This window comes from Carcharhinus amblyrhynchos, chromosome 26 (assembly GCF_965287045.1).
Source record: "Carcharhinus amblyrhynchos chromosome 26, sCarAmb.v2.hapA, whole genome shotgun sequence".
In the NCBI taxonomy this organism is placed as follows: Eukaryota; Metazoa; Chordata; class Chondrichthyes; order Carcharhiniformes; family Carcharhinidae; genus Carcharhinus; species Carcharhinus amblyrhynchos.
Window position 1 is genome coordinate 294,539 of NC_137349.1, and position 12,249 is coordinate 306,787.

The following is a 12,249-nucleotide window of genomic DNA, read 5'->3' on the forward strand; positions in this document are numbered from 1 at the left end:
TCTGAGATCGATTAATGAAATATACTTTAACTAATTGTAAAACAGAAGGAATCTAGCAAAGCAATAACTGAAAAAGCAACGGAGCACAGTTTAGAACTTCTACTTCTCTGCAGAGCCTGCATTTATTATTCATCTTTTTGAACTTGAAAAAAGTAATCAAGGAGGGTACTTAAATTCTGAAATGTACTGAGTTGGATGTGTGGCCCTTCTAGCACCAAAGCTTCTTAGCTTTTTGGTTCACTTGTTATTCTGATTAAATGATTTGGCATAAAGGCACAGTAATTTCAGGTGCCGAGCACAAGGTGACACAGTGGTCAGCTCTGCTGCTTCACAGCGCCAGGGATCCAGGTTCAATTCTGGCCTTGGATGAATGTATGTGTGAAGTTTGCATGTTCTCCCTGTGTCTGTGTGGGTTTCCTCTGGGTGCTGTGGCTTCCTCCCACAGTTAAAAGATGTGCAGGTTGTGTTGATTGGCTATGCTAAATTGCCCTTAATGTCCCAACGTATGTAGGTTGGGATTAGCAGGGTAAATAAGTGGGGTTACAAGGAGAGAGCCTGAAAAAGATGCTCTGCCAGAGTCACTGCAGACTTGATAGGCCAAATGGCCTCTTTCTGCATTGCAGGGATTCTGTGAACTCACTAGAAAAAGAAAATTAGAATGCCTACTCCCCTCCTAGTAGCTGGCTGTACAGCAGCACCTGACTAGGACTGCGTGCTGATCTTTAACAGGAAATTATGAACCTAAGAGTTAACACACAAGACAAACATGCCAAATAGTTGGTGAAAGAAATACAGTTTTACTCTATAGAACATAGAACAGTACTAGCCTTTCGGCCCTCAATGTTGTGCCGAGCTATGTCCAAACCCAATATCAAGCTATCCCACTCCCTATCATTCTGGTATGCACCATGTGCCTATCCAATAACTACTTGAAAGTTCCTAAAGTGTCCAACTCCACTATCACAGCAGGCAGTGCATTCCACACCCCAGCCGCTCTGTGAAGAATCTGCCTCAGACATCCCTCCTATATCTCCCACCATGAGCCTTACAGTTATGCCCCCTATTAACAGCTACATTCACCTGAGGAAATAGTCTCTGCATGTCCACTTCATCTATCTCCCTCATCATATAAATCTATATTAAGTCACCTCTCATCCTCCTCTGCTCAAAAGAGAAAAGCCCCAGCTCCCTCAACCTTTCCTCATAAATCCTACCCTCCAAACCAGGCAGCATCCTGGTAAATCTCTTCTGCATTCTCTTCTATGCTTCCACATCCTTCTTACGTGAGGTGACCAGAACTGCGCACAATATTCCAAATGAGGTCTCAACAAGATCCAGTGTAGTTACAGCATAACCCCATGGCTCTTAAACTCAAACCCCCTGTTAAGAACACACTATAAGCCTTCTTCACGGCTCTATCCACTTGAATGGCAACCTTCAGAGATCTCTGGATATGAACCCTCAAGATCTCTCTGTTCCTCATGTTCCTTAGAACCCTGCTGTTGACCCTGTAATCCACGTTCAAGTTTGTCCTACCAAAATGAATCACCTTGCACTTATCAGGGTTAGACTCCATCTGCCACTTTTCGGCCCAGCTCTGCATCCTATTGATGTCTCTTTGCAGCCTACAACAGCCCTCCATCTCATCCACTACTCCACCAATCTTGGTGTCAACAGCAAATTTACCAACCCGTGCTTCAGCCCCCTCTTCCAAGTCATTGATTAAAAATCACAAATAGCAGAGGACCCAGCACTGATCCCTGTGGTACACTGCTGGTAACTGGCCTCCAGTCTGAAAATTTTCCCTCTACCATGAGACAGCCAGTTACTCATCCAATTTGCCAAATTTCCTTTATGCCACACCTCCTTAGTTTCTTCATGAGCCTACCGTGGGGAACCTTATCAAACACCTTACTAAAATCCATGTGTATGATATCAACTGCTCTACCTTCATCTATACACTTAATTACCTCCTCAAAGAATTCAATCAAATTTGTGAGGCAGGATTTACCCCTCACTAAACGATACTGACTATCCCGGATTAAAACTGCATCTTTCCAAATGGTCATAAATCCTATCTCAGGACCCTTTCCATTAACTTACCGACCACCGAAGTAAGACTAACTGGCCTATAATAGAACATAGAACACTACAGCACAAACAGGCCCTTCGGCCCACAAGTTGCGCTGATCATATCCATACCTACCAGGCCATAGAACTATCTATAACTCTTAATCCCATTAAATCCCATGTACTCATCCAGAAGTCTTTTAAAAGACCCTGGTGAGTTTACCTCTACCACCACCGGCAGCTGATTCCACTCACTCACCACCCTCTGAGTGAAAAACTTACCCCTGACATCTTCTCTGTACCTGCTCCCCAGCACCTTAAACCTGTGTCCTCTCGTAGTGACCATTTCAGCCCTGGGAAATAGGGTGGATTCTCAGAGGCTATCTATTATCTCTCAACATTTTATAAACCTCTATCAGGTCGCCTCTCAACCTTCGTCTCTCCAGGGAGAAGAGCCCTAGCTCCCTCAACCTATCTTCATAAGGCATGCCTACCAATCCAGGCAATATCCTTGTAAATCTCTTCTGCACCCTCTCAATAACTTCCACATCCTTCCTGTAGTGAGGTGACCAGAACTGCGCACAGCACTCCAAGCGAGGTCTGACAAGGGTCTTATAAAGTTGCAAAATCTTATAATTACCAGGGTCATTCCTATTTCCTTTCTTGAAGAGAGGAACGACATTCGCCAGTCCTCTGGCACTGTCCCCGTGGACAGTGAGGACCCAAAGATCAAAGCTAAAGGCTCCACAATCTCATCCCTTGCCTCCCAAAGTATCCTAGGATGCATCCCGTCTGGCCCAGGGGACTTATCGAGTCTCAAGTTTTTCAACATTGCTAATACATCTTCCCTCAGAACATCTACCTCCTCCATCCTGTCAGACATTTATATTCCTGGGGATAGAATGCTCCTACCCTTATCTATGGCTGCAGTTGTACTTCTGAATGTTGTTACCAGCGACTGATATGCACAGTTGAAAACAAAATTCTCAATTTTCTTGGGATTCTTTTACAGAATTTCAAATTCTGTCTCTGTATTGTTTGTGCATTCTGATTGTTGTTTTATTCTATCCCCAGGAATATACATGTCCAAGATGTGACTCTGGTTTTATAGAAGAATTACTTGATCAAGTACCAAGGTAAAACAGCATTCTTGTACAACAGTGTCATAACCAGCTTTTTAATTCAGATTTTTTGAGAAATTTCTAGAACATAATATCCCAACTAATCCAGTTTGGACCAGCAAGATAACATGTAGGCTGATTGAAAAATTATAATCCAAAAGTAGAACTGGAATCATGTAGTGGCTTGTTATTATGCCTATCAGAATCTAATTTGGCAGTGTGTATTTGTGAATAATTGTGATTTTTATTTTGGTGCCAAAGAAAGAGTAAAGTATCTATTGCATCCACAAGACTATTATAAATGCTGGACTGTGCTGAGAGTACACCTTAAGAACTAGCCCTGTGTGTGTAGAGATCTTCCAGTCCCATGTTGAACTGGCACATCACAATAATTTGAAGCGGTGATGGACACGGTCAATTTGCTCAATTTCTGAATGCAACTCATGGCTCCTGTATCATTTTGTTTTCAACCTTCTACTAATTTGTCATTCGTTCCCAGTTTTTATCCTGAAACTCTACAACTTTGAGCTTGTATAGTAAGCATTTGTGTGAAACTTGGAGATGAATTTTGGAACCTTAGCTACTTAAAGTTTTAATGTTTATTTACTAGTGTCAGACTGTGGGAGGAAACTGGAGCACCTGGAGGAAATCCAAGCAGACATGGGGAGAATGTGCAAACTCCACACAAACAGTGAATCAAGATGGGAATTGAACCTGGGTCCCTGGCACCATGAGGCAGCAGTGCTAACCACTGTGCCACCCCTTGTGGGGTTTATGACTGTAGGCTTGGAATGTTATTCCTCAGGAAAGTTAGATGGCCAGCTCCGTCTCCACAGTGCTTGAATCCAAGAACTACGCCCCGTACATTTCGGCCAAAATGTATAAAACCTCAACGTGGTACTACCAAAACTCCGGACTTTCCTCCGAGTGCTACTAGATCTTCATGACTGCCCAGCAAAACTGATATCTGTTTATCCATTAGTGCAATTTGGTGTAACACCAGTAATCTGACTGGACAATGAACATATTGAACAACACCTTGGGATGCCGGTTAAAATATTTTTAAAAATCTTGCAGGCATAGTTTCTCCAGTTTGAATGGAGGAACAAACCCTTAAGTATATCCTTTAACTCTCCGATGAGCACTTTGGGAGATTGTAACTTTGCCATGTGTGCAGTTCATTTAAAAAAAAATTAAGAATGGCAATAGTTTTAGAATGTTCAGATGCAGGATATTTGCTGTTAGTGAGGGAAGTGGGTAGATTGATGTTGAAATTTAAAGGTATGTGCCTACTTCCCACCTTTTAACAATAATTAGACTTAACTGACTTCTGGTTTATGCTTATTTTATGGTAATGGCCTAGTGGTGTTATCACTGGACTAGTAATCCAAAAAATCAGTTCAGTTCTGGGGACTTGGGTTTGAATCCTGTGACGAGAGATGGTGGAATTTGAATTCAATAGAAATATCTGGAATTAAAGATCTACTGATGACCATGAAATCATTGTCGATTGTCAGACAAACCCGTCTAGTTCAGTAATGTCCTTTAGGGAAGGAAATCTGCTGTACTTGGTTGGTCTGACCTACATGTGACTTCAAAGCCACAGCAATGTGGTTGACTCACAACTGCCCTTGGGCAACCAGGGGTGAGTAATAAATGCTGGCCAGCCAGCGACACCCTTGTCCCACCAATGAATTAAAAAAACACTTTGGTATACCTGGGTGGACAGGTTGGATAAATGCAGTTCCAATTTAATATCTTAGCAAACAAATGATAACCATTGTTCTATCGTTTTAAAACAGCACATTGTTCACAGTAGGTTAGATAATATCATGGACTGTTGATAGTGTAAGAAAGTATGAGTCTGTTTAACCAAAATACATTTGCTAAATGTTTGATGGAAAACTGATTCATGCCGTTGCATTTTTAGACTGTCGTTCATGTTGGAGCAATTTGAGGTCTCTTTACTGAATTTTAATTAAGTGCTGTCAAATGTACCCACTGCAAACAATGCTGGATGAGTGAGGTTGAAAGATGATTTAAATGAGAATTATTTATATCATGTTGTAAGAGATTGTAATAGCATAGAACATAGCACATTACAGCGCAGTACAGGCCCTTTGGCCCTCAATGTTGCGCTGACCTGTGAAACCAATCTAAAGCCCATCTAGCCGACACAATTCCAATATCATCCATATGTTTGTCCAATGACCATTTAAATGCCCTTAATGTTGGCGAATAAACTACTGTTGCAGGCAGGGCATTCCACGCTCTTACCACTCTGAGTAAAGAACCTACCTGTGACATCAGTTCTATAGCTATTACCCCTCAATTTAAAGCTACATCCCCTTGTGCTAGCCATCTCCATCCGAGGAAAAGGGTTCACACTGTCCACCCTATTTAATCCTCTGATCATCTTATATGCCTCTATTAAGTCACCTCTTATTCTTCTTCTCTAATGAAAACAGCCTCAAGTCCCTCAGCCTTTCCTCATAAGACCTTCCCACCATACCAGGCAACATCCTGGTAAATCTCCTCTGCACCCTTTTCAAATGCTTCCACATCCTTCCTATAATTTGGCAACCAGAACTGTATGCAATGCTCCAAGTGCAGCTGCACCAGAGTTTTGTACAGCTGCAACAAGACCTCATGGCTCCTAACCTCAATCCCTCTACCAATAACAGCTAACGCACCATATGCCCTCTTAACAACCCTATCAACCTGGGTGCCAACTTTCAGGGATCTATGCAAAGGGACACTGAGATCTCACTGCTCAACCACACTACCAAGTAACTTGCCATTAGCTCAGTACTCTGTATTCCTATTTCTCCTTCCAAAGTGAATCACTTCACACTTTTCTGCATTAAACTCCATTTGCCACCTCTCAGCCCAGCTCTGCAGCTTATCTATGTCTCTCTGTAACCTTCCACATCCTTCCACGCTGTCCACAACTCCACCGACTTTAGTGTCATCCGCAAATTTGCTAATTCATCCTTCTGCGCCTTCATCCAGGTCATTTATAAAAATGACAAACAGCTGTGGCCCAAAACAGATCCTTGCGGTACACCACTAATAACTGAATTCCAGGTCAACATTTCCCATCAACCACCACCGCACATCTTCTTGCAGCTAGCCAATTTCTGATCCAAGCTGCTAAATCACCCTCAATCCCATGGCTCCGTATCTTCTGCAATAGCTTACCATGGGGAACCTCATCAAATGCTTTACTGAAATCCATGTACACCACATCAACTGCTTTACCCTCATCCACCTCTTTGGTCACCTTCCCAAAGAACTCAATAAGGTTTGTGAAGCACAAGCTACCCTTCGCAAAATCGTGCTGGCTATCAAGTTATTCCTTTCTAGATGATGATAAATCCTACCTCTTATAATGCTTTCCAAATCTTTGCCCACAACAGACAACTCACTGGTCTATAATTACCAGGGTTGTCTCTACTCCCCTTCTTGAACAAGGGGACAACATTTGCTATCCTCCAGTCTTCTGGCACTATTCCTGTAGACAATGACGACCTAAACATCAAAGCTAAAGGCTCTGCAATCTCCTCCCTAGCCACCCAAAGAATCCTAGGATAAATCTCATCCGCCCCAAGAGACTTATCTATTTTCATACTTTCCAGAATTGCTAACACCTCCTCCTTATGACCCCCAATCCCATCTAGTCTAATAGCCTGTATCTCAGTATTCTTGTCGACAACATTGTCTTTCTCCTGTGTGAATACTGACGAAAAATATTCATTTAGTGCCTCTCCTATCTCTTCAGACTCCATGCACAAGTTCCCACTACTGTCCTTGACTGGCCCTAATCTTACCCTCGTCATTCTTTTATTCCTGACGTACCTATAGAAAGCTTTAGAGTTTTCCTTGTTCCTGTCTGCCAAAGACTTCTAATATCCCCTCCTGGCTCCTCTTAGCTCTCTGTTTAGGTCCTCCCTGGCTAACTTGTAACTCTCAAGCACCCTAACTGAGGCTTCACGCCTCATCTTGACACAAGTCTCCTCCTTCCTCTTCACAGGAGATTCAACTTCTTTAGTAAACCACGGTTCCCTCGTTTGTCCACTTCCTCCCAGCCTGACAGGTACATACTTATCAAGGACACGCAATAGCTGTTCCTTGAACAAGCTCCACATTTCAATTGTGCCCATCCCCTACAGTTTCCTTCCACATCCTATGCATCCTAAATCTTACCTATTGCATCCTAATTTCCTTTCCCCCAGCTATAACACTTGCCCTTTGGAAAGGGATAGGTATATACCATCGCTAATGTAAGCATAACCGAATTGTGGTCACCGTCACCAAAGTGTTCGCCTATCTCCAATTCTAACACCTGGCTTGGTTCGTTACCCAGTACCGAATCCAATGTGGCCTCGCCTCTTGTTGGCCTATCTACATACTGTGTCAGGCAACCCACTGCACTCATTGGACAAAAACTGACATCCAAAGTACTCGAACTATAGCTTTTCTGGTGAATATTTGTAAAGTTAAAGTCCCCCATAACAATTACCCTTTACTTTTGCTCCTATCCAGAATCATCTTTGCAATCCTTTCCTCTACATCTCTGGAACTTTTCGGAGGCCTATAGAAAACTCAGCAGGGTAACATCTCCTTTCCTGTTTCTAACCTCAGCCCATTGTTGGACAATACAGCAGGATATATACAGGCTGGAAAATTGGGTGGAGAAATGGCAGATGGAATTTAATCCAGATAAATGCGAAGTGATGCATTTTGAAAGAACTAATGTAGGGGGGAGTTATACAATAAATGGCAGAATCATCAAGAGTGTAGAAACACTAGGTGTGCAAGTCCACAAATCCTTGAAGGTGGCAGCACAGCTAGAGAAGGTGGTGAAGAAGGCATTTGATATGCTTGCCTTTATAGGACGGGGTATAGAATATAAAAGCTGGAGTCTGATGTTGCAGCTGTATAGAACGCTGGTTAGGCCTCATTTGGAGTACTGCATCCAGTTCTGGCCGCCGCACTACCAGAAGGACATAGAGGCTTTAGAGAGAGTGCAGAGGAGGTTTACCAGGATATTGCCTGGTATGGAGGGTATTAGCTATGAGGAGAGATTGGGTAAACTGGGGTTGTTCTCCCTGGAAAGAAGGCAAATGAGGGGAGACCTAATAGAGGTGTATAAAGTTATGAAGGGAATACATAGGGTGAATAGTGGGAAGCTTTTTTCCAGGTCGGAAGTGACAATCATAAAATGTCACAGGCTCAAGGTGAGAGGGGCAAGGTATAACTCAGATATCAGAGGGATGTTTTTTTACAGAGGATGGTGGGGGCCTGGAATGCACTGCCAAGCAGGGTGGTGGAGGCAGACATGCTGGGATTGTTTATGACTTACCTGGGTAGTCACGTGAGCAGTCTGGGAATGGAGGGATACAAACGAATGGTCTAGTTAGACTAATGAGCGGCACAGGATTGGAGGGCCGAAGGGCCTGTTTCCTGTGCTGTACTGTTCTTTGTTCATACTACCTCAGTAGATGAGTCTGCATCAAACATCCTTTCTGCCATCATAATACTGTCCCTGACTAACAGTGCCACACTTCCCCCTCTTTTACCACTTTTCCTGATCTTACTGAAACATCTAACCCCCGGAACCTGCAGCAACCATCCCTGTCCCTAATCTGTATGGGTCAAGTTAAACAGCAAGGGCCAAAAAAGCTTTGGTGGGGATGGTATACGTAGAGAGTATCAGACTAGTGATAATATTGGGCAAAGCATTAGAAAAGAAATCAGAGATGCATATATTAAAGGAACATCTGTGGTTACGGGCGAGTTTAATCTGCATATAGATTGGGAGAGTTAAATTAGTCACAGTACAATAGAGGAGGAATTTCTGGAGTGCATAAAGGATGGTTTTCTGGAGCAATACTGGAGTTGAGCCTAAAAAGGGAGTAGGCCATATTGGATTGGATGTTGCGCAAAGTTGAGAAAGGATTAGTTGGCAGTCTAGTTGAGAGAACCCTTGGGGACTAGTGACCATGCTATGGTAGAATTCTTTGTCAAGGTGGATAACGATGTAGTTGATTCTGAGACAAGGGTCCTGAATCTCAGTAAAGGTAACTGATGGTATGAGGCATGAATTGGCCTTGACAAACTGGCAAACATTACTGAAAGGAAAGACAGTGGACAAGCAATAGCAGACATTTAAAGAATGAATAGCTGAACTCCAGAAGTTATTTGTTCTTGTTTGGCGCAAGAGTGGTAAAAGAATGACTTGCAAGGGAAATTAGAGGTAGTATTGGATTGAAGGAAGAAGCATACAAATTGGCATGAAAAAGCAATAGGCCTGAGGATTGGGAGCAGTTTAAAATTCAGCAAAGGAGAAACAAGGGATCGATTAAAAAGATGAAAAATATAATATGAAAGTAAGCTAACGGGGAACATAAAAACTGACTAGGAAGCTGGTTAGCAGATAGGAACCAAAGAGTTGGCATAAATGGATCTTGTTCTGATTAGCCAGGGTAGATTCAGAAAAGATGTTTCCAGTGGTGGGGGGTGAGTCTAGAACTCGGGGTTGCAGTTTGAGGATAAGGGGTAAACCTCTGGAACTGAGATGAGGAGAAATCTCTTTACTCAGAAGGTGGTGAATGTGTGGAATTCACTATGACCAACTGTAGTTGAGGCCAAAATGTTGTCTGATTTCAAGAAAAATAGATATAGTTCTTGGGGCTAAAGGGATATGGGGGGGGAAAGGGGAACACAACATTGAATTTGATCAAGATGAATGGTGGAACAGGCTCAAAGGGCTAGAAACATAGAAAAACTACATCACAAATAGGCCCTTTGGCCCACAAGTTGCGTCGAACATGTCCGTACTGATGAGGCTTACCTGTAACCCTCTATCTTACTAAGTTCCAAAAGTCTTTTAAAAGATCCTATCGAATCTGCCTTCACCACCGCTGCCGGCTGCCGATTCCTTGCACCCACCATCCTCTGAGTGAAAAACTTACCCCGACATCTCCTCTGTGCCTACTCCCCAGCACCCGAAACCTGTGTCCTCTTGTGGCAACCATTTCAGCCCTGGGAAAAAGCCTCTGAGCATCCACTCGATCAATACCTCTCATCATCCTATACACCTCTATCAGGTCACCCTTCATCCTTCATCTCTCCAGGGAGAAAAGACCGAGCTCTCTCAACCTATCCTCGTAAGGCACGCCACCCAATCCAGGCAACATCCTTGTAAATCTCCTCTGCGTCCTTCCTATGGCTTCCACATCTTTCTGTAATGGGGCGACCGGAACGGAGCACAGTACTCCAAGTGGGGCCTGACCAGGGTCTTATACAGCTGCAGCATTATCCCCCAACTCCTGAACTCAATTCCTCGATTGATGAATGCCAGTACACATGCGCTGTCTTAACCACATCCTCTACCTGCGAAGCTGCTTTGAGCGTCCTATGAACCCGGATCCCAAGATCCTTCTGATCTTCCACATTACCAAGAGTCTTACCCTTAATGTTATATTCTGTCATCCTATTTGACCTGCCAAAATGAATCACCAGACACTTATCTGGGTTGAAGTCCGTCTGCCACTTCGCCGCCCAGTCTTGCAATTTATCAATGTCTCGTTGCAACTTCTGACATCCCTCCACACTATCCGCAACACCTCCAACCTTTCTGTCATCAGCAAACTTACCAACCCATCCCTCCACTTCCTCTTCCAGGTCATTTATGAAAATCACAAAGAGCAAGGGTCCCAGAGCAGATCCCTGGGGCACTCCACTGGTGACTGACCTCCATGCAGAAAAAGACCCATCTACAACCACTTTTTGCATTCTGTGGGCAAGCCAGTTCTGAATCCACAGAGCAATGTCCCCTTGGATCCCATGTCCCTTCACTTTCTCAATAAGCCTTGCATATGGGGTACCTTATCGAACACCTTGCTGAAGTCCATATAAACTACATCTACGGCTCTTCCTTCATCAATGTGTTTAGACACGTTCTCAAAAAATTCACGCAAGCTCGTAAGGCATGATTTGCCTTTGACAAAGCCGTGCTGACTATTTTTGATCAGACTATACCTCCAAATGTTCATAAATCCTGCCTCTCAGGATCTTCTCCAACTTACCAACTACTGAGGTTAGACTTATCGGTCTATAATTTCCTGAGCTATTTCTTTTCTCTTTCTTGAATAAATGAACCATATCCGCAATCCTCCGGAACCTCTCCCGTCTCCATTGATGACGCAAAGATCATTATGTGGGTATGCCGGCATTGGACTGGCGTAAACACAGTAAAAAGTCTGACAACACCAGGTTTTAGTCCAACCGATTTATTTGATAATAGATTCACAAGCTTTCGGAGTTAGTCCCTTCGTCAGGTGAATGGAGAGTTCTGGCCTCAGACAGAGCATATAAAGCACAGACAGTTTAGAGATTACTGATTAGAATGCGAATCCTTACACCTAACCTGCTGTTCAAGACCTGAAGTGGCTGACAATGTGAGTGGAAGGAGCACTGATCCCACTCACATTGTCAGCCACTTCAGGTCTTGAACAGCAGGTTAGGTGTAAGGATTCGCATTCTAATCAGTAATCTCTAAACTGTCTGTGCTTTATATGCTCTGTCTGAGGCCAGAACTCTCCATTCACCTGACAAAGGGACTAACTCCGAAAGCCTGTGAATCTATTATCAAATAAATCGGTTGGACTAAAACCTGGTGTTGTCAGACTTTTTGCAAAAATCATCACCAGAGGCTCAGCAATCTCTTCCCTTGCCTCCCACAGTAACCTGGGGTACATCCCATTCGGTCCCAGCGACTTATCTAACTTGATGCTTTTCAAAAGCTCCAACACGTCCTCTTTCTTGATGTCAACATGCTCAAGTTTTTCAGTCCGCTGCAAGTCTGCACTACAACCATCAAGACCCTTTTCCACTGTGAATACTGAAGTAAAGTATTCATATCGAGTACCTCTGCTATTTCTACTGGTTCTATACAAACTTTCCCACCGTCGTACTTGATAGGTCCTATTTCTTCACGTCTTATCCTCTTGCTCTTCACATACTTGTAGAATGCCTTGGGGTTTTCCTTAAT

General features: G+C 43.4%; 1 protein-coding gene across 2 annotated transcripts in view; it reads left to right on the plus strand.

Annotated features, from left to right (window-relative positions):
* The window catches only part of rnf126 (ring finger protein 126), a 93,817-nt gene that overhangs the window by 24,028 nt on the left and 57,540 nt on the right, over positions 1 to 12,249 (plus strand). For both annotated transcript variants that reach the window (XM_080212760.1, XM_080212761.1), the window contains exon 2: positions 3,145 to 3,206. In XM_080212760.1, coding sequence (XP_080068886.1) covers positions 3,145 to 3,206 — 62 coding nt within the window. The remainder of the gene's footprint in view (positions 1 to 3,144; positions 3,207 to 12,249) is intronic.